Here is a 20,622-nt window from a genome sequence, read left to right as displayed (position 1 = left end):
AATGTGATGGCCTCCCTGCGCCTGTGCTCATTTTTATAATTTTTTATTTTATGAAACAGGACAGGGAGCTTAGTGACTTATTACTATTCATTTCGTTTCAATGCAGTAAATATTGATTCAGTTGGGGGTTTTCAATTTAAACCACTCGGCGATTATATAAAATATTACTGGCTTCTGAAATTATGCTTACCGATCCCTTCGGCTGCTCATTAAGGAAGGAGTGCAATTTTTAGATCCCTTTGCCTTCATCATTCTAATAAATGGGCTGAGATACGTTTTTGCACGGAAGGTGCCACAGAAGTTGCTAGCAGGGGCTTGACAGCACGGATGCAACTCTTAATTTGGAAGTCATTTCAAAGCATGCCTTGGTTATTTATTTCTGTTTGAGGCAGGCAGGCCTTTGAGCCTGTGTCCTCCATAGCAAGGCTGAGTGGCATCCCCCTGAGCTGGACACCTGCTGCTTCCTCCAAAGCTGAGGCCCACACCCTTTCAAAGCCTTTCAGGGAGGGACTGGCAGGAAAGTCATCTTGGAAGGGCAGCTTTTAGCCCCTGACTAGCACTGAGGCTGGCCTGTGCTTAAGGGATACACAGCTCTCAGGAAGAGAGGATAATACTTTCTTAGAGGTCTTTTTGTTTATTGTTACTTTATTTTATTTATGTATAAGGTGTTTTGCCTGCCTGTGTATCTGTGTATCAGCTGCATGTTTGGTGCTTGTAGAGACCAAAATAGTTCAGATCCCTGGAACTAGAGTTATAGACCATTGTGAGCCACCATGTAGGTGCTAGAAGTTGAACTCTGATCCTCTACAAGAGCAACAAGTTCTCATAAGCACTTAGCTATCTCTTCCACCCCTTCTCAGAGCTCTTTAAACTCAGCCCTTGCTAACTGGTGGGATAGAGCCAAGACTAAGAGTTGAGCCCTTGAGGAAGAAGCTCTTGGGCGCCAGGACCCAGGAGCTGCTGCTGGCTGTGTTGGTTACTACTGTTGTGCTCTTTAATCTTCTGACAGGCAGTACATAAATACTGTGCTTTACCCTTCCTGGACTCTGCCTCAGAGCAGGGAGCAAGATGGAGCTTCTGCGCTCAGGTCTGTGCCTTTGCTTGGTCACTCCACATCTCAGTGATAGCTCCTGGGTGAGCTTAGGAATGGCCCTGTGACCGGGACATGAGAATTTCCCAGGAGACTTCAGTGCTCCTGTGCTCCAAGGTAGGAGCAGAGCTTAAGTTGTTCCTCAACTGTCTCTCAGAAGAATAGGATAGGGCTGTAGTCTACAGGATCCTCTTCCTACAGAGTCACATATCCCTATGACAACCTCTTCCAACACTATCACTGCTGTTTCGTCAGGCATTCAGGACTACTGGTATGGAGCTAGGAAGCGACAGCTAGAGTGTTTGTGACATGGCCTTCTGAGAAGAGACAGGGAAGGGGTCCAGGCTAGGGTACAGGTTCAAGGTAAGAGGCTTCTGGACATATGGGCCCAGGGCCTTGAACTTGGAATGGACCCATGTGGAGGCCCTGTGGGACAGAAGGAAGGCAGGGCAAGCAGCAGTGATCTGTTTGCTCCCCTGGGTCATCTTGGTCATCCGTGGTCTCTTTGTCCTGCTAGTGAAGCACTCGCGGTGCTTCAGACCAGCATGAGGGCATTGGGAAGTGGCAGGACAATAAGACACCCAAAAGTCGAACCTGTCCATCCTCCCTGGCCAGGGCTCTGCACTGATACCCCTTATGGGTTCTGCCTCCTGCTGACCTTTGCGAAGTCGGTGTTTGTGGATATCTGTGTCTCTTGACTCAGTCTCAGTCTGGTATGCTCTGTGACATCTGCATGTGCTGTCTTTTTTCCCTCCTTTCTCTTTGCTCGAGTCCCTCTGTGACATGCTCTCTTGCCTTCACTTTTGCTTCTTTGTCTGAGTGACACTGTGCCTGACCCTGAGGCTCTGTGAACAAGTGGGAGATGCTCTCCAGAATATGCTGCCAGGCACAAGGAGGCTGAGGCCTTCCCAGCAGAGGAGTGCTTGCTGTGCATGGTGGTGCTCTTGAGTGCAGGCCTGAGGGATAGCTCAAGCGGGCACACCTTGATCCTCCTCCAGTCTGCTCTGGATCCAAGCCTTCTGTAGAACCCTCGCAGCCCAGCACTTTCCCTTCCAGTGGAACTAGACGCTCTATAGCACATGGACAGTCTTCTTGGGTTAGGATGGTGACAGAAGGCTAGGACAGTGGGTCATGGGGGTTTCTGTGTACCTACTGAGAAATTTGTGGATCCCAGATCAGGGCTGGCTTCCAAGACGCTGGGTTCTGCTTCTGTTCTTGAGCCCCATGTGGTAGAATCTGATACAAAGGGTGTAAAGGTGACTGCCCTCTTTACCCTTCTTGTTGCCTTGTGTGGCTAAAGTTCTGTCTGTTGTGAGAGGCCTATGGTAAAGAATATCACAATCAGACAGGGCTGTCCTTACTCCCTTCTGGTTTATGGATGGCTGCCCCTCTTTCTATTGGGTGAATCCTTAGGACCAGGACCCAGGCGGGCCTCAGTGAGGCTCTGCCACAACATAACCATGGACCACATCATGATGTGTTTAATGACTGAGCTGGAAGGCACAGACTTTCCTTTCTCTGAGGATGGTTGGTAAGAAGGGGCATTCAGAAGGCTGAGGGGCAGACATGGGCAGTTTTGGACATATATTCAGAAGAAAACTTGGAAGATGCTGTTCTAATAGGGAGAAGCAAAATATCTTTGTCATTCAGTGCCACCTGGGTGCCTTACATCATTAAATGCTGTTTTAAATACCTCTGTTAGCCTGTTTTTAGAGGTGGTAGTAAAGTGTCATTCAAATAATCAATACCATGTCTAACTTCCCATAAATCATCCTCCAGCTGATCGTACCTCAAAATATGCCCCAACCTCCCATGGCTGGGTCTGGTGTTGGGCTGGTGGGTAGTGGCCTTACCTCAGAACTTGAGAAACTGGCATTTCTTGGGATCGGCTCCGGTGAGAGCTGCTATCTGAAAGGATCACGCTATTTCTCCTGCTCCCTGCCAGGTGCTCACTTCGGATCCAGGTGGTCTTACCCTAGGACTCCATTGTATCATGCTGGGCAGGAGGGTGGCCAGGCTGGCATCTCTGTTATTACAATACTTCTGGGAAGAAATACTTCTATGGGGGTCTAAGAATGTCCCCAAGGGGCATGGACTCCCAGGCCAGTGTCAGGCCTCTCTTTGTCCTATCTCTGTTACCTGCCTCCCCATCTCTCATTACATTTACCCTCTTAAAGGCTCTGTTTTGGGATGTGGGACTTGGATGCTATCCTGTCTCTACCCTGAGCCTAAGGAGCAGGCCCTTCGGTTTCTGTCCTCCTCCACAGCACCCTTCCCAGTCTGGCGTTTCTAAGGCTGTTGGAGGTTCTAGGACTTACTGTGCTGCCTGGGCAGCTAAGGCTCGTGGGACCTGAGGTGTGTTTTACTGTGACATCAACCTGGTATATGGATTGGAATTGAAGTTTGAAAGACCTCTTTGTATCAGGAGCGGGCCCAAGTACCCTGGTCAGCCTGCAGGTGTGTGGGCAGGTTGGGACCCCAACTCATGCTGAGCCACTGCCAATACCAGGCCAGGCTCTTGAGGGCTTTCCCCAAGCCAGCAGGGTGCCTGTGGCTGCCTGCCCCTCCCCACTCCTCCCCACCCCTCCCCAGAGCCAGAGTCCCTTGTGTAATTTGCAGTGGGATGCCTGTTAAGATTGCGTCCACTTCCCAAGTCAGCACTTAATTGGCAAGGTGCTTGATTTAACAGCGTGGGAGCCTCCACCGGAAAAATGGCTTGAATAAATCTCTGCCTGACGCCAGAAAATAGATATAATCTCAGCATTAACTACATTAATAGTAGCAGGAGCTGAATTAAGAAAGCCATAAAGCATAGGTGGGAGCATAAATTATGGTGCCTCCTCCCCTCCATGTTTGGGTCAGGGAGGTCGGGCCTGGGCAGGGTAAGGGCTTAAGTACAGAGCCTGAGCAGCAGCTAGAGGGACAGCTCTGAGGGTCCTGTCCTGTGGTCTCAAGTGTCTCAGCTGCAGGGAGGTTGGTTGTGTGACATAGCCCTTCCCTCCTGCCTCTTGTTTGTCCCAGGTCTGGGTAGTCCTGGCAGAGTGGGCCAATAGTGTCATGAGGTGCTAGAATAGCCCTTGTATGTCATCTTTAGGAGTGACAGAACAGGACTGAGATTTGCTAGAGCAAATGATTCTGTACCCCATGCTGTCCTCTGGTATTTGCAGAAGAAGCCATCTTAGAGGAGGGCCATCCCTCTGCTTGTTTGGCAGCAGAGTGCCCCTGAGGTGACCCTGACTTTAGGGTCCCCTTTCTTCTTCACTGTTGTTCCTGCAGTCCTCTTCCCACGGGAGCTCTCGTATGATGACAGTGGCTCTGGCTAGGGCAGGTGTCTTGGCTGGGCTATTTATTGTATGGGTCTGGTGCAGGGCTATTCCAGTTTTGGGAGACAGGAGGTGGACATATCCTGGCAGAGCTGCTTTGCCCTGTCTATGTTGGCCATTGTCACTATAAATGTAGTTCCTGAGTTTTGGTTTGGTTCTTTAATTCATCCTTGTTTATTATTCACGTGTCTCTAGCTTGCTTGTTCCTCATGGATTCACAGGTCCCTTTTAGAGTTCAGGGTGTCATCTTCGTCATTTACCTCAGTTTCTGTCTTGCTCTTCTGTTTAAGGTCATTTGCCAGATGCTGTGGAGTCTGCCTCTTAAGACTCCATGCATCAGTTTCTGTAGAACAGCCTTCCCTACTCTGCTGAGCTCCAGAAAGCCACCTGCCTGCTTCCTAGAGCACTCTGATCTCCAAGGCTCTGTCCTGGGCTTTCCCTGCTACTGGAAACATACAGTGGTCTAGACAATTACTTCTGTTTGCCTCTTGCTGTGGATTGGATTGTGTCCCATTCGAATTCATAAGGTAAAGCCCTGACCCTCATGTGACCTTATTTGGAGAAGAGGTCTCTGGGTGTGAGTAAAGTTAATGGGGGTCACACATGTTCAGCTCTAATCCAGTCCAACTGGTGCCATATAAAAAAAGGAAAGAGACACAGGTGTACACTGGAGAAAAGCCAGGTGAGAACAGTGGGAAGGTAACCTTCTAGAGCCAGGAAATGAGGCCTCCCTGAGACCAGCCAGTGGCCCCTGGGTCTGGGCCTCTCAGCCTCAGGAAGAAGCATGTTTCTGTTTTTGAAGCAACCTTGCTACAGCGTTCTGTGGGGTAACCTGAGATAGGCACCTTACCACTCACTGGTCCTCAGGCTGTCCAGGGTGCTGTGTGTGGTACTAGCTTTGTCATGGCTTGTCCATTTTGCTATTGATGGGTGTCAATGGCATCTGTCCACAGAGCTGCTCTCAGCCTGTCTTAGGTGACAGAGAACCTTCTAGTCTATGGAGTTCAGCCTTGGGGTGGATGAAAGGATAAGTAGATTAGACAACTAGCCCCTACGCTCCTGTTCCACAGCACAGTCACATGCTAAGCCATCTTGCCAGCCCTTTCCCTGATGGCTTCATTTGTACATCTTGACGAGTAGCTGGTGTAGACTGTCTTCCACACCTAGCATACTGTGGTGGGACTTTTTCATGGGGCGCTTTGTCAAGTCTTTCTCCTGGTTTTTTGTATGTTTGCCTTTTTATTGATTTGCTGCAGTACTGTCTTCTTGTATTGTAAAACTTGTGTTTTGTATTGCTGGGGATGAAGCCAGGCTCTTTTTTGTTGTTGTTGTTTTTTTTGTTTTGTTTTGTTTTTTGGGGGGTTTTTTGAGACAGGGTTTCTCTGTGTAGCCTTGGCTGTCCTGGAACTCACTCTGTAGACCAGGCTGGCCTTGAACTCAGAAATCTGCCTGCCTCTGCCTCCCAAGTGCTAGGATTAAAGGTGTGCGCCACCACCGCCCAGCGAAGCCAGGCTCTTGCATATGCTAGATAAGTGCTCTATTACTGAGCTCCACCAGCAGTCTGAGGGTGCTTTTTAATGCTTATGAATAGTGTTCTTTGTATCCTGTTTAAGAAGAATTTGCCTATCCAAGGTCGTATTTTCTTCCAGAAACTTGGAAATCACATCTGAGTCTATAATCCTTTTTGGGCTGAGTTTTATTTTATGCGGTAGGTTAGCACTCTTTTGTCTGTCAAAGGCAATTAAAAAAGGAGCTCCCTTAACTCACCCACATACGTGGGATTCAGCTTTCATTTAGACCCTTAAACACTGGGGCTGTTGGACCCTTCAGTTTTACCAATGATGCCTTGTCCATTTGAATCAGTCCTTAACACTTGTTCTTTCGGGTGAACTTTAGGGATACTGGGTCCTGTTTGTAGTCTTCCCCAATAATCGTCCTCCAAACCAACAACTTTCGTAGTGATCTGCTTCTTGCGCAGTCTGGAAGGCCCTGCCTTGCTGTGTGTGTTTCCTGTTATCAGTGTTCCGGGTGCCACTGTGCCTTCACATGTGGACTGTATAGATACGCCTGCCATGAAGTTCTTCTGAGTTCTTACTACTTTCTCCGCTGTATATTCCAGCTGCTTTTGTTGACATCTTGGAAGGATATTGATTCTCACGTACATTTACCTACTCATCCTTCTAATGAGTTTTTATCATTGAGCCTTGTGGTCTTTCCCTGGTTTTGGTGTAGAAGCCACTTTTTAGTGAGGCTCCCCTCATACAGGGAGCTAACTGGATTTGATATACAGTCTGGGAGGGCTTTTCCCATGGCATGGTGGAAGATCGTTGTTATGGGTCTACTCAAATAGTCTGACCCGTGGTACCTGAGGGCCTAGTCCTGCGCCTCAGCTGCTGGCTCATTGGTATTGAGTGGGTCCTGGGCTGATGGTGTGGGAAAACTGGTGCCTAGTTGCAGAGGATGGAGGGCATTGCCTGTGGTATGTTCTAGCCATTACCACCAAGGATAATTGTGCTGGCCACTGGGCTACAGCCTCTTTACCCGTGTTGCTGAACTCTGCACTCTGAGTAGGGCTATTAAGACCTAGCAATACCTGTTTTTTGCAGCTAACATACAAAACACCAATAGCTTCAGCTGAAATGGATTTTTAAAAGTGTCATTTTATGGAGAATTTTACTTTCCATCTTGTTGTTTATTAGGCTCTTAAAGGGAAAGCTTGTAATGTATCCATTGATCGAAATACCAATTGAATAGACGTGAGCTCATAAAGTACATAAAATCGCCCAGCCCCTTGTAATAGGGCAGTGGTGTTTGTAATGGAGGCAGTGCAATTAGCTTTACCCACCACCACGGAGCTGGGCTGCCAAGGGGTGCCCCTGAATTACTGTTACGTATTAATGTGTGTAAGACAGAGGGTGGAGCAGGACCCTTCAAGGAGTGATGCCTGTCGGGTCCTTGGTGACCTAGCAGAGCTCTTCCTTGGAGCCCTGTTTATGGGTCAACCTCGGGCCGTAATTAGCTTACTCTGTTCCACCCACGTCACCAACAGCCATCCACTGCATCCCCACCTACTACGTGGTCTCATCTGTCCCAGGTTGACCTCTTTCCTTCAGTACAGTACACATAGTCAGCTTTTTCTGTGCATATCCTTACCCTCACTGAGGCCCTCTGGGGCAGGAATGCCCCTTTTCTTTGTACATGATGCCTGTATCCCAGGGATAATAAGTCTTCTCAGTTAGCCAACAGCCTCTGGCTCTGCTCTGCTCGTCTCTCGTGGCCCTGGTAGTCTTCTCCCCAGGACTGTCTCCATCTTGGGAACCTGAGATGCTGAGTTGTCCAAGTCATTGAGACAAGCCTATGGAGTGAGGCTTTTGTCTTCCAAAGCATTTCGAGTGTTGCCTTGACAAGATGTGCAGGTACTGAAACCCTTAGGTAGGACTATCACTGGGGAAAAGGAGTGTTTACACTGTTACCATCCCCCACCCCACCCTTGCTCACGCACTTGCATACACATGGGCACACATACTGGCTCACTCCTGAGCTGACTGGCTCGGGTGGGGCGGTCTGTTTCTGGTGGAAAGCCCTGCTAAGCAGTTTAGTGCCTGTCACGGCGGCTCCGCCTGACCTACTTGGGGATTCGCCGTGCAAGCTGCCTCTTCTGCTGACTGCGCACTCTCGATCGCTCAGCTCCAAGCTTCAAAAACCGTGCTCCATTTCCTGAAAAATGCTTCTCTGGTTGTTTTCTCTGCTCCCCAGCCAGCCTGCCCAACTCCTGTTCCATCATGACCAGCTTGGGCAGCCTGGCTCCACATGCTGCCAGTCTCTGGCTAGCTGTGGTGGGGTCACCATTCTGCCCTCATATGTCCTCTGACCCTCCTCCTCTTCTTTGCCAGCCTATTGCTTCATTGGTGCTCAGCCTCTGATGCACAGATGGGTACCTTGTTTGCCAGGTCTCCTTGCCCTCTGTAGCAAGTCCTCCTTGTTCTTTCTCCTGCTGTCCCTGCCTGTAACTGACCAGAGCTTTCAGATGCACCCTGGTCCTTGTGCTTCCTGAGAGGTCCTGGGAGCCCCATACCACACACCTCTGCCCCATCTGGCATGTGTCCTTTAGCACAGATTTCTAGAGCGTCCCACATGCCACCCAGCATAGGCCTTGCCCCCGGGAGTCCTAGATGACAGACAAATGGCTAGGTAGAACCCATGTCTTCCAGGCTGGGAGTGTCTCCCCCTCACTGGGCATTGAGGAAAGCTTCCCCAAGGCCATGATCTGGTGTAGCGTGGATCCAGATCTAATCATGTCTAGGCAGAGGGGCAGCAAGAGCAAAGGCCCACTACCAGGGAGTACAATACTTTGTAGGCTCTGCAACTTTCTAGGAAAACTGAAATTCTAGATGGGGTGGGGGTGGGGGCTGAACATGACTAGAAAGGACTCAACAGCCCAGTCCTATGGACCCTTTGTGAAATACATAGACGGAGGAAATTGGAGGAACGTTATCAATTGTGTAGTTTCAAACAAATGGTCTGGGATGAGTGGATGAAGGGACCCTTAACCTGCCCCAGTTCGAGCCTGGCTGGGCTCTAGGGTGTCAGCAGAGGACAAATAGATGAGGCCTAGCCTTGGAGGGGAGGTGACAAGGCCTTTGTTTGTTAGAAGTCTGGGAGACAGAAGGTACTGGGGATAGAGGTGGACAGATTAGAGGAAGAGGGTGAGTATGGGCAGAACTGGGCAGGACAAGAGGGTTCTGGGTAGAACTCTTCATGGTCTGCACCCTTGCTGTTAAGGGTTGGATTTCTTCTATCTGTGCTGCTGAAAAGAAATGAACCTCAGGTTCATTTCCCAGCCACTCTGGGCCTCTTCTCTCTAAGAACCATACTCCTTGCCCAGCTACTAGAGTAATAGCTCTCTTCCCTCAGCACCAGTCATTATTGAGACCTGGCTATGATTTAGTATCTGTTGTTCAAAGATGCCATCGGACCTGGTATATGTGGGCTTCCAAGTTTTACTTGGCTGTGACCTGAGACTCTGCATGTCACCTAACTGTCCCTTGCCCAGAGTCTTTTCCAGGGTCCTTGGCCTTCTTACCACCTGTGCTGGGTCTGTACTGGTTGTGCTGTTCTGTAAGATAGGGGTGTGTTTCATGTTAAGGTCCCATGCATGAGCCAGGAGAATAGTGCCCAGAGTCTGGGTTGGAGAGGCCAGGCTGCCTAGAGGACTATGCCCAAGAGGTATACTGTCTGCTAGACAGTATAGGAAGAACTGTCTGCTAGATACCTGTCCACTGACCTCAGGCTGGTGCTGGTTATACAAGAATGGGAGCAGTCTATTGTGTCCAGATCCTATAAAGCTAGGGAATGCCAGGGTTTAGCCACCCAAGTATCCCCAACCACATCACTATCTCTCTGCCAGACCAGACAGATTCAGGCTTGGAAGTTCCCACTGCTCATAAGGAAGTGGACACACAGCACTTCTTCTGATTTTTTTCCTTCTTTCTTAAAAAGAAAGAAAGAAAAACCTACTTTTGAGGTGTGTGTCTTTCTCCCCATTATCACTGCTTTTCATTTAAAATGTTATCTCCCCCTGCCCCATCCTTTGTGTGCCCCCCCAAGGGTAAGAGGGGAGGCCCAGCCTCACCCCGGTGTAGTCAAGGTTATGGTGATAAATCCTGGGGCATTGTCACTTCTATTCGGAGTAAATTGGCTGGCCGCTTTCGGGCTGAAGGAAAGATAATTTGCTGTAGTATTTCAAATGGATTAGAAATGGATTTGAAGGGAAAGTTCATGCCTCCCATTACAAAGGCGAGAAAGAAGACTATCTTAAGGCACTGTTCCCTCCCTGGCCTTCATTATCCACGCTTAATACCTTTCCTATTTTCCAGCGTTAATGAAATTTCCTGGCGGCATGGGCCTGCTGGACGGATGGGAAAAGCCTTTAGATCTGCGGCTCCCATTGCAGAAAAGGAATTACAGAGCCGTGCCGCGAGGGCAGGCGCTTGCAGGGTCCTTGGCCCTGCTATTATCTCATTAATTTTATCCCCTCTTCTCTGTACAGTTCGTTTCCAAAGGCTGTCCTCTCCATTAGGGTAACAATTTACTGGAGTGCTGTGACACCCATGGCAGTAAAAAGCTACAAGGCCCCACCTGGTGCCCTCTGTTGTAGCTTCCAAAGCCAGTGAGCTGGCAAGGGTATGGGTGGATGGGTGAGGGAAAGGCCTTTGCCTTGGCCGGGTTAAGCCCCCGGGTCCAGCAGGTCTCCTTGAGTGCTTATCCATATCAACACCCCAGTGTAGCCTTTGCCATACAAGGCTTCCAGGCTCCTGGTGGAGCAAAGCAGCAGGTAGTACCTGTCCCCATTCCCTGCAGAGCCTGGGTCTATAGGCCTCTGCACACAGAGCCTGGGGTAAGGACAGGGGGTCCACAGATAGCCTACAGTTGTTATCACTGTCTAGTGAGCAGGGTTTTGTTTGTTTGTTTTTTAAAAAGGAAGAAAGAGGAAGGGGCAAATGTATATTTCCTGACCATCCAAAAGAATTTAAACATGTCAAGCCATGTGTGGTATACACCTATAATCCCAGAACTCAAGAAGCCATGCATGGTACACACCTATAATTCCAGCACTCAAAAAGCCAAGAGACAAATGTCTCATTTGAATTCACCTTGCCCTAAATAGTGAGACCTTGTCTCAAAAAAGCAATACAAACTGAGACAAGATAAACACGTGGAATAATTAAGACCATTTGGGGAAGAGCTGTAACCACAGATGAGCCTTTCAGCTCTGAAGACCAATCATAACAAACTGGCTTGTCCATCTGAGGGTGAAGGCAATGTGAACCAGTGGGAACTGAGGCTGAGGGGTCCTAGCCCAACCGGCGACCCATCCTGGCTCCTGACTCCTGGTTCCTTGAAGCAGGTTTCCTGATGGTTTCCAACTCAAGACTCCCTCATGCCTAAGGGCCGGCCTCCTTTTGGGCAAGTCCTTGAAGAAGGAATGGAACTCTACAGTTCTGGCTGGACATGCCTTGGTCTCTGGCTGCCTCACACTGTTTTAGCCTGTGGCTCCTTTTCTGTGGCTATATCTAGGGAGGACTAGATGGGAATCCCATTCAGGGCTTACTGTGCATTAGCACAGCCCTCTAAGAAGCCACTAGAGGGAGAACATCAGGTGTGTTCTCACAGGGCCCCGCCAAGCCTGTAGTTGAGCGTGGGTGTGCTTGTCTTCTAACCCTCATATTTCTGGTGGCTGTGTGTGTGCTCATATTATATAGATGGTTATAGAGATGGAGTGCTTGGGAGAGGTATTATGAGAAGAGTGCCTACATAGACTCCAGTCAGGGGCTTATCAGTCTTTCTGGTAAGGACCAGAGCTGGCTTCTAGCTCCAGTTATAGGGTGGCCAGAAACTAGGTGAGAAGCCATGGCTTCAGAATGGTCCTCTCCAATCTCCAGTCTCCTCTACCTCAGAATGCTACTCTAGCCCCAGGATGGTGGGTACAGGGCTACCTTCCCTATGAATAGTGAGAAGACAGCCTCAGGTTGACCAAACTCCATCAGCTACTGCTCTAGTGTCAGTTTATTTTAACTGAGGGCTTAAGATTGAGTTGAACATCCGTTTGTGAATGGACACAGATCTGATGAAAGGCCAGGATATCCTACCAAGCTTCTAAGGCTGACAGGTAAGGGGCTGGTCCAGGAGAAGACCGTTCTTGGTTGGGCCTTCCTCATACTCAGTGAAAGCCAGGGTACAAAGTCTGATAGACAAGCTCCTGGAGGTCCCAGTCTCTTAGGGTGCCCCTAGCTAACCCGGATGGCACCCACGATATGACTGGTGAAGTGTGTGATAGGTGGGGCAGGGAAAGGCCGGGCAGACCGATCACCGTAGCTTGGCTTCTTGGAGGCCTCTTTCCTTCCAAGATTGGTGTTTGTGAACTTGAATTTTAATTAAGAGAAACTGGGTTAAGTGCCTTCTGTGGCCTTCCTACCACCGTGTTTGTACTTACACCGCAGCTTTGGTCCCCTGACGTCTGCCTCGCTTTGCTCACATTATCTCACTAATGAGCCCTCCGAGGCCACTGGCTGTGAGGAGAGACTAATGTTCAAAGAGGGGGGTCTGTGCTGAGTGTTAGAGAGGAGCTGGGCCCAAGCACATGGCTACCCTTCACGCAGTGATTCCTTCCTGTGGCTCACCCTGTGGGTGGCAGGTCAGGCCATGGTGGGCAGTGCCGCAGGTGTCTTCGCAAGGCAAGCAAGCAAGCCCCCTCTGGCTGTTACTCCACAGCTCAGCTCTGGGGATACCTCCCTGACCCTAGTTTGCTGGAGAAGGTCTCTTACAGCTGTGGGATCTCAGACATTCTCTCAGGAGCGGGGCATGAACAGGCCACAGGGCCATGTGAGCCAGTGGGGGTACCCTGTGAGATCTGGAAGAGATGGGTTACAGCCTTGTACCGGGCAGGATATGCTGGCCTTACCTTCAGTTTTAGCTGTTCTCTGGGGACTGGGAAAGGCTGTGTGCTCTGCTGATATGTAGCTGGTGCCTGTTGCTCACACCTGCCACTAGAAGGCAGTGTTTGCAGGTTGTGATCATGTGATAAGTAGTGTCTGATTTGCATAAAAAGGACACAGCAGTTCCCTCCCTCCCTGGGGACAGTCTGCTCCAATCTCAGTTAAGAAGGGCCTGTCACATTGGTGGAGGACAGAGGCCTTCTCTCCCAAGTGATAGCAACATCAAGGCCCTTCCTTAGATTGTTTAGAGCTTGAGCCTCCAGGGGTCCTAGGGTGTCAGGTAGACCTGAAAGCTTGGAAAAAGCAATAGGGTGGCCTCTGAAGTTCAAGACTGATCTAACTCCGATCTGTTCTCCAAGCCACCAATCCCACAGCTGCCTCAAACTCTTGAACAGCAATCCCTTCCCTTTCTTCCCCTTCCCTCCCCTCTGCTCCTTTCCCTCCCCTCCCCTCCCTCCCTCCCCTACCCTTTCCTTCCCCTCCCCTCCCTCCTTCCCCTTCCCTTCCCCTCCCCTCCCTTCCCCTCCCCCTCCCTTCCTCCCCTTCCTTTTCCTTCCCCTCCCCTCCCCTCCCTCCCCTTCCCTTTCCTTCCCCTCCCCTCCCCTCCCCCCTCCCTCCCTTCCCTTTCCCTCTCCTCCCCTTCCCTTCCCTCCCCCCCCTCCCCTCCCCCTCCCTTTCATCCCCTCCCCACCCCTTCCCCCTTCCTCTTCCCCCTCCCCTTCCCCTCCCCTCCCCTTCCCTTCCCTTCCCTTCCCTTCTCCTCCCCTTCACCCCCCCACCTCTTTTGTTTGTTTGAGATGGGGGTGGGAGGTGGGGGAGGTTCTCTGTGTAGCCCTGGCTACCCTGGAACTCACTCTGTAGACCAGGCTGACCTTGAACTTAGAGATCTACATGCCTCTGCCTCTCAGTTAGTACTGGGATTAAAAGGTGTTCACCACCACTGCCTGGCTTGGACAGCAGTTTTTATCCTATATAGTGGTCCTGCTAGGGTTGTAGGACTGCTCTCATACATTTTCAGCACAGAGTTCTCGGAACAGTGGTTAAAGAGAAGGGCATAATGAACAGTAGTCCCTGTTGATCCCATGACATCTCTTGTCCTAGGGCAGAGTTTACACCAACCTTGGCAGGAGCCCAAGTGGGTGTCGTATACTGGTGCCAAGGGACTAGGGCCCTGCACAACTTTTCAAAACATAGGTGCCCAGATAGCTGCCTTCTCTTGTGCCCAGGGGACATCCCAGCACAGGGATACTCAACTAGTGGCCAGGCTAGGAGACAGTCTCCAAGGACAGGTGTGTGTCGGAAGACTCCATTCCTCTCTGACCCTTTGGGAGCTCATGATTTCCTAGCCAGCTTGTATAATACTGTGACATGGGACTCCTTGGGTACCTCTATGGAACTGTCTCTATGAGAGGGAAGGGGGCAGAGGTCTCTTGGCAACAGCAGGACCAAAGACTCCCAGCCACTCCAACTACAATACATCCATACAGCAAGTGCTTCAGGCTGGCTTTAGCCCTGGCCACCAGATCTAGAGCTTATTCTGAACCATGTCTGATAGACAGTTTGTTGTCTCTGTAGGTCCCTGGTGCTGAACCGCCTTCGTCCAGCAATCACTGGGGGAGGGAAAGCCCCACCTGGTTCCCCTCGATGGCGCAACAAAGGCTACCGCTGCATTGGAGGGGTTCTGTACAAGGTGTCTGCCAACAAGCTCTCCAAAACTTCCAGCAGGCCCAGTGATGGCAACAGGACCCTCCTCCGCACAGGTGAGCGAGCTGGGATGGTGAAGAGTATGTGGGGGAGGGTAGGCACCGAATGTTAGTGTCTCACTTTCTCTGGACCTTGGTTCTACCCTGAAGCTCTCAGCTGTGGGCATAGCCACCTAAGGGGGACAAGGTTTGGGTCCTGGAACTTCTAAGCTAAAGAATAGATACACCCAGAGAACTGGATAGACATAGGGCTCTAGGAGCTATCCCTTATAAAACTGAAGGGGCAGCCAGGTGGGGGCAGCGTTGGGAGGCCCTGCAACCCTAGTGTCTCCTGGGAGTCTGAATGGCGCTTGCCTCTTGCTTGGCTGAGCAGCCCCAGATTTTCTGTGGGAGACGATGCAGGAGCGCCTGTGTTTTGCTTTTGGACAAAGGATAAACCAGGTATGGTAAACATGCCCGGGTGAGCGGACACCTGAGGCCATGGCACCCTAATCACATTGGTGATGCCTCACCAACTGTATCCGGAGGCAGGCACCACCAGTGCTGCTGCAAACCCCCTGTAGCCTGGGACAGGCTGAGGAGAAGGAAAGGCTTTGGATGTGCTTATTGTACAAATTAACTAGAAAAGTATTTTGGTTTCAGTCCAATTTTACCCTCTTCTTTGCCCATCAAAAAATACGGCAAGATTGTGGATTGCTGTGGAATTGCAGAGGCTCAGCTGTGCCCAGCCGCCTTATTCACTCACCAGAGGGGCTGAAAGGAGAAGGGCTCAGCCTGGAGATGGGAGTGCTCAGGGCGGAGACACATCCCACTTGGGACAGCCATCTTCTCTGTGTCCCGCCAGGCTGTGCTTGAGGGCTGCTCTTCAGGAGAGGCATTTCCAGGTGCTGTTATCTAGGGAAAATGGACAGGGACCATGGCTCCTGTGATTTATTCTTTTGGGAGTGGGAGAGCCTGACAGACTGACTGCGAACTGTGGTAGTAGCCGAGGCTCCTGCCCTGACTCTTCCATGCCCTTGGGTCCCCATCTCCCCACTAGTACCCACTGTGGTCTCCCTGTGCCTGTGACTTTGCTCTGCCTCATGCTCCAGGCTTCCTAAGCACAAAGGCTTGTGTTAGGACTGAACCTTGAACTGGGAAATAAGCCCTCTCGTCTTCCTGTACTGACTACCATCCCTATACAGTAACTGCCACGTGGTCCTGTCCTCAGATGCTTGTGCTGTGTCTTGATTTACACTGTGTCAGGCTGGATGGGCCTAGGGCCCATACCAGCCACCTGAGCTTCTTGTATACCTCATACCTAGGGAAGGTGGCGATAAGAGATGTAAATTCAGGCAGGGCAGGTGGCAGGGTTAGGTTTGGCCTGTCATAGGCAAGTGTTCTTCGCTGGGAGATGGTAGGTTCTAAGCTACAAAGAGGGCTGGCCTGCTTCCCTCTTATTTCTCACTGGGAAGCTGTCTGCTTCTGTAACCTAGGGGCCAAATGCTGAGTTCTCTGGACTCTGCCCTCAGAGCATCCATATCATTGTGCTGTGAACAGTTCCTCTGGGCCTGTCCTTTTTTGTTCCCTTTCTCTGCTATAGACCCAACTACGAAGGAATCTGTGTTCCCACAAGCTCTTGGAGCCTTATTCCCCAGTACCCTAGCAGCCTCCATTTAACCAGAGAGCCGGCTGGGAGTCCCGGTGGACCTCTCTACCGCTGCCTCTCTTCCTGTCTCTGCTCTTGCCAAACTGCTGCAGTCAGGACTATTACTGTCGCTGACTTACCAACTAAGCTTTGGCAGCCACCCTGGGACCCTTCTAGGGCTTGACTTTTCTCTGATGGGATGAGAGACACAGCCTGGTAAAACCACACCCTTCCTTCTGAGCCAGGAGAGATGATCCGTGGGCTGGATAGCACCTGATGCCCAGACAAACTCCCCATGACCCCCCCACAGTGAAGAAGGTATATTGCTCCCAACTGTGCACTACTGCTGACTGGCCCACTTACAGTAGTCATAATTAAAGAAATAAATTTCCTTCCCTAGTGTCAGCAAACCTTTGACTTCAACAAGAAAGTACAACCCTTCACAGGAGGGATGGGGCATTGACTCCTCTCCTGGCCCCCCTCCAGGCCCTCAAGGACAGAGTCAGCATAGCCATGGCTTTCTTGGCTTTCTGAAGTTCAGCCCACCTTCCCAGGGTTTCCTGCTATTCAGATGGCTCAGTTCCTGCACCCTTGCCCTGTAATTTGGCCTGGGACCTGTGTCCTTGGTTGGCTGGACTTGCTAAGGGCACAAAGAACCTGACAGTCCTTTCAGTGAGAGACAGTCTCAAGCTAGCCCTGGCTTCTTGAGGCACTCCAGGGCCCTCAGGCCAAAGAGAGGCAGGTGTGATATGTATTTTTTGCTGCTGACTAGCTACCTACATGTTTCTGGGCAAGTGAGGTATCAGCACATTTTTTTCTTTTGTTTGTTTTTTGAGGCAGGGTCCTTCTGTTATGTAGGTCTGGAGGCCCTGGAACTCGGGCCTCAGACTTAGAGATCCATCTGTCTCTGCCTCCCGAGTCCTGACATTAAAAGCACATGTCACCACACCTAGCCCCCTGTAGCTAATTTTGAGGCCTGCCTTCCCCTCCCTGGATGATAGGAATGGCATAGAGGGCATACAGGGAAGCCTTGTCAGCTGCACTCCAGGGCTGCAGAACTGCCGGGTCATGGAGAACCTGCTCACATGCTGGTTCTACTGACAGTTCCTCTGCCATTTTGGTTTTCTTTCCAAGATTGCAGCTCCAGGTGCTTTTGTTGAATGTGCCCTGCCTGGACCTGGCAGGCTCTCAGCAGAGTAGATCTGGGCCTTAGGAGGCCCTTGTCTAACCTCCTGGGAGCAGCTCTGCAGTGGGCCTCAGGCAAATACCTGTGCTTGGTTCCTTGTTTGCCTGAGGGGATCTGCCAGAGTTGCAGCCACGAGCTGAGGAGGCTTTGACCTCTCAGAAAGATGAGCTCCCTTTGAGGACCCGGGACCAGACAGGACACTAGCAAGGGTAGAGCTAGAGGGAGCCAGGATTTATTTTGGGAAGCTCCAGGAAGTGAAGGGCTCCAGAGCGTGTAGCAGCAGCAGCAGCAGCAGCAGCAGCAGCAGCAGCAGCACCACCACCACCACCACCACCACCACCTTGTGCTCCCAGGTCAGGGCTATGCTTTTGCACCTCTGCTGCTTCTTTTCAAGCCAGCTACTTTATGTGCATTTTTAACACTGCAAAGCATTTGGAAAGGTGCTTCCTATCCTTGTCAAAACTCCCACCGTGAACCCCACGCTGATGTGTTTTTAAAAGCAGAAAGTGGAAAGAGAGAAAGCTGCTCCCTACCAGGTCCTGACAGGTGGCACGTGACGCCCGCGTGTTCCTGTCTGGGAGCAGATGGTGCCAGTGCCACCAGCAGCCTGGGCGACAGCCCGGGAACCAGTGCTCATTGACAGACTATCACATTGCACGTCACTGGTTACAAAGACTGGCAGGTGTGAGTGTGCGTCTGTGCCACCTGGACAGTACTCCACTGTCACCCTAAGGACAGGTGTCCTTCACTGGAACTAGAGGCCACCTTAAATTCTTTGCCTCTGCATGCCCAGGAAGTCTTATCATGCCCCTTTGGCCTTGTTGCTTCCTCCTTAGACCCTGCAGTCTTCCCTATGCCCTCAGCTCCCGTATCTTCCTTGGTCCACATCCGGGCCCCAACTGTCTGAGCTGGCAGTCACTCAGCAGGGCCTCTGCTTCCCCCTGGGACCCCATGGATGCCCTTTTCAAACTCAAGGGCATCGGGATTAAGTATAGGACAACCTCTGGCCACAGAGTCCCCCAGAATCCCATGCAGGCAGTATCCAGCCTCAGCTCGTTTAGCGCAGGCGCCTCAGGTACGCCCTCGCAGCAGGCTGGGTTCCCTTGCAGGCCCCGGCTTGTCTTAGGCCCAAAGTTCCTAAGGTGTCAGGGTTCAGCAGACGCCCCACCCCTGCCTAGGGAGGATGGTAAACCAGCGAGGATCTTTCAGGGCCGTGTGGCTTACAGGGTTTCCAGGGGAGAGGGTCTGGGTTTTCAACCAGCGAGACATGAAGGGCTGCAGTGGGCTGGGTAGACTGAAGAGTGCTCTGGAGCCGATCACAAGTGTTCCCATGGAGGATTAGGGCCTGGTTATGTGGGTTCAGGCGCTTTAGAACATCCCCTTTTAAAACCTAGATGGCTTTGTCATCACCTCAGTCCTCAGAATTTCTGAATGATGTCACTTGTGCCTCTTAGTGCTGTATTCATTTCAGCAGCTGCTCTGTAGGAAATTGGATCTGTTCTGGGAAGGGTCATGTGCGTATTTGAGGAACCAGGGAAGCCATCCTGAGGAGGTCCTCCCCTGCCTGCCCTGTGATCCTGGAGTTGGCCTGTGTCTTTAAAAGGCAGGCAAAGCTGTGTGCTGAGCCTGGGCACTCCCCCCCCCCCCACCTCCCCACCCCATGGATACCTTGATGTTCTCAGAGATCACCATTCCCATCCTACTGTCTTATGCCACATGGCCACCGCAGACAGACACCCTTGTCTGCAGCCACAGTGCCGCATTCCTCCTCCTCCTCTTCTCTCCTTCCCGCATCCCCGTCTCTCCTCATTGTCCTCTTCCTCCTCTTCTCGCTTCTTCTGTCCCCTTCCCCCTCTCCTTCCCTTCTCCTTCTTCCCTATGCTTCCCTCTCCCTCCTCCCTCTTCTTTTCTGTCTCTTCCTCTTCATCCTTCCCCACTTCTTCCCTCTCCTTCCGCCCATCTTCCTTTAGCATTTCCTGTTTCTTCCCCTTTCTCCTCCTTCCTCTCCTCTTCCTTCCTCCCCCTCTTCTCTTCTCCATTTTCCTTCCTCTTCTTTTTCCTCTTCCTTCCTCCCTCTCTTTTCCTTCTTTTTCTCCTCCCCCTTCCACTCCTCCCTTCTTCTTTTTGTTTTTTTAACAATTCTTTAAAACCAATTTTTCTCCTGTATCTACTGGTCCATCTATTCTACTCTGGTATAAGCAACCCTTTCTGTTTCTTTCCCAGGCTTGACAAAGTGAGGTGCCATCGCCCCTTGTCATTTGTACAATGGTCTCCTTGGTAGCCAGGCCAAGGACAGAGCCTAGAAACATGTCCATGGGCCATTCATTACCTCAGCCCAAGGACTTGCGCCATGAGCCATCTGGACACTGAGGGGAGCAGGAAGCTGGGAGCTTAGTAGGGAACCACTAAGCAACAAGTTGATCTTAGGGATCCCAGCTGGTTGAAGAAATCAGGGCTGTCCTTGTCCTTGGCATCCAAGGCTGCCCACCTGTGACATGACCCATACACAGGGCCCAGCACTTTCCCACTCTTGATGCTTTGACCCCCAGGGAAGGGCTCCTGGAGGAAGCAACTCTGCCTAAGCTGTGTGCCAGGGGCTCAAGGGCCTTTGAAGGTGTGCCCCTGCCAGGGAAGGGTAGGGAAGGGTTACAGCTGGGCTGTGGCCTGATGTGGCCTGTTCCTTTTCCCTATAGGACGCCTGGACCCTGCCACCACCTGCAGTCGTTCCTTGGCCAGGTGCGTCCCTTGAGGCTGGGAAGGTAAGGGCTTCCCTGCTCACTTAGGGGCTCACAAATCTCTCCCTGTGTGTAGCCGGGCCATCCAGCGGAGCCTGGCTATCATCCGGCAGGCGAAGCAGAAGAAAGAGAAGAAGAGAGAGTACTGCATGTATTACAACCGCTTTGGCAGGTGTAACCGTGGTGAATGCTGCCCCTACATCCATGACCCCGAGAAGGTGGCCGTGTGCACCAGGTGCCCTGTCCAGCTTTCCTGATAACTTGGGGGGTTTGTGGCAGAACCTGCTCCCAGCCCTCCCCACACCTTCCTATCCCATGCTGCAGATTTGTCCGAGGCACGTGCAAGAAGACGGATGGGTCCTGTCCTTTCTCTCACCATGTGTCGAAGGAAAAGGTGAGTGTTGTGTGGTCAGCAGGCCCTCTCTTGCACACACCCCAGCCTCCGGGCGCTTGCACTGTCCTC

At 51.3% G+C, this 20,622-nt stretch overlaps 1 protein-coding gene across 2 annotated transcripts in view; it reads left to right on the top strand.

Annotated features, from left to right (window-relative positions):
- The window catches only part of Zc3h3 (zinc finger CCCH-type containing 3), an 86,835-nt gene that overhangs the window by 42,136 nt on the left and 24,077 nt on the right, over positions 1 to 20,622 (top strand). For both annotated transcript variants that reach the window (XM_052160890.1, XM_052160891.1), the window contains exons 5-8: positions 14,484 to 14,668; positions 20,118 to 20,160; positions 20,236 to 20,394; positions 20,484 to 20,553. In XM_052160890.1, the coding sequence (XP_052016850.1) occupies positions 14,484 to 14,668; positions 20,118 to 20,160; positions 20,236 to 20,394; positions 20,484 to 20,553 (457 nt within the window). The remainder of the gene's footprint in view (positions 1 to 14,483; positions 14,669 to 20,117; positions 20,161 to 20,235; positions 20,395 to 20,483; positions 20,554 to 20,622) is intronic.

This window comes from Apodemus sylvaticus, chromosome 17 (assembly GCF_947179515.1).
Source record: "Apodemus sylvaticus chromosome 17, mApoSyl1.1, whole genome shotgun sequence".
Lineage (NCBI taxonomy): Eukaryota > Metazoa > Chordata > Mammalia > Rodentia > Muridae > Apodemus > Apodemus sylvaticus.
This window is presented reverse-complemented; position numbering and strand designations above follow the sequence as displayed.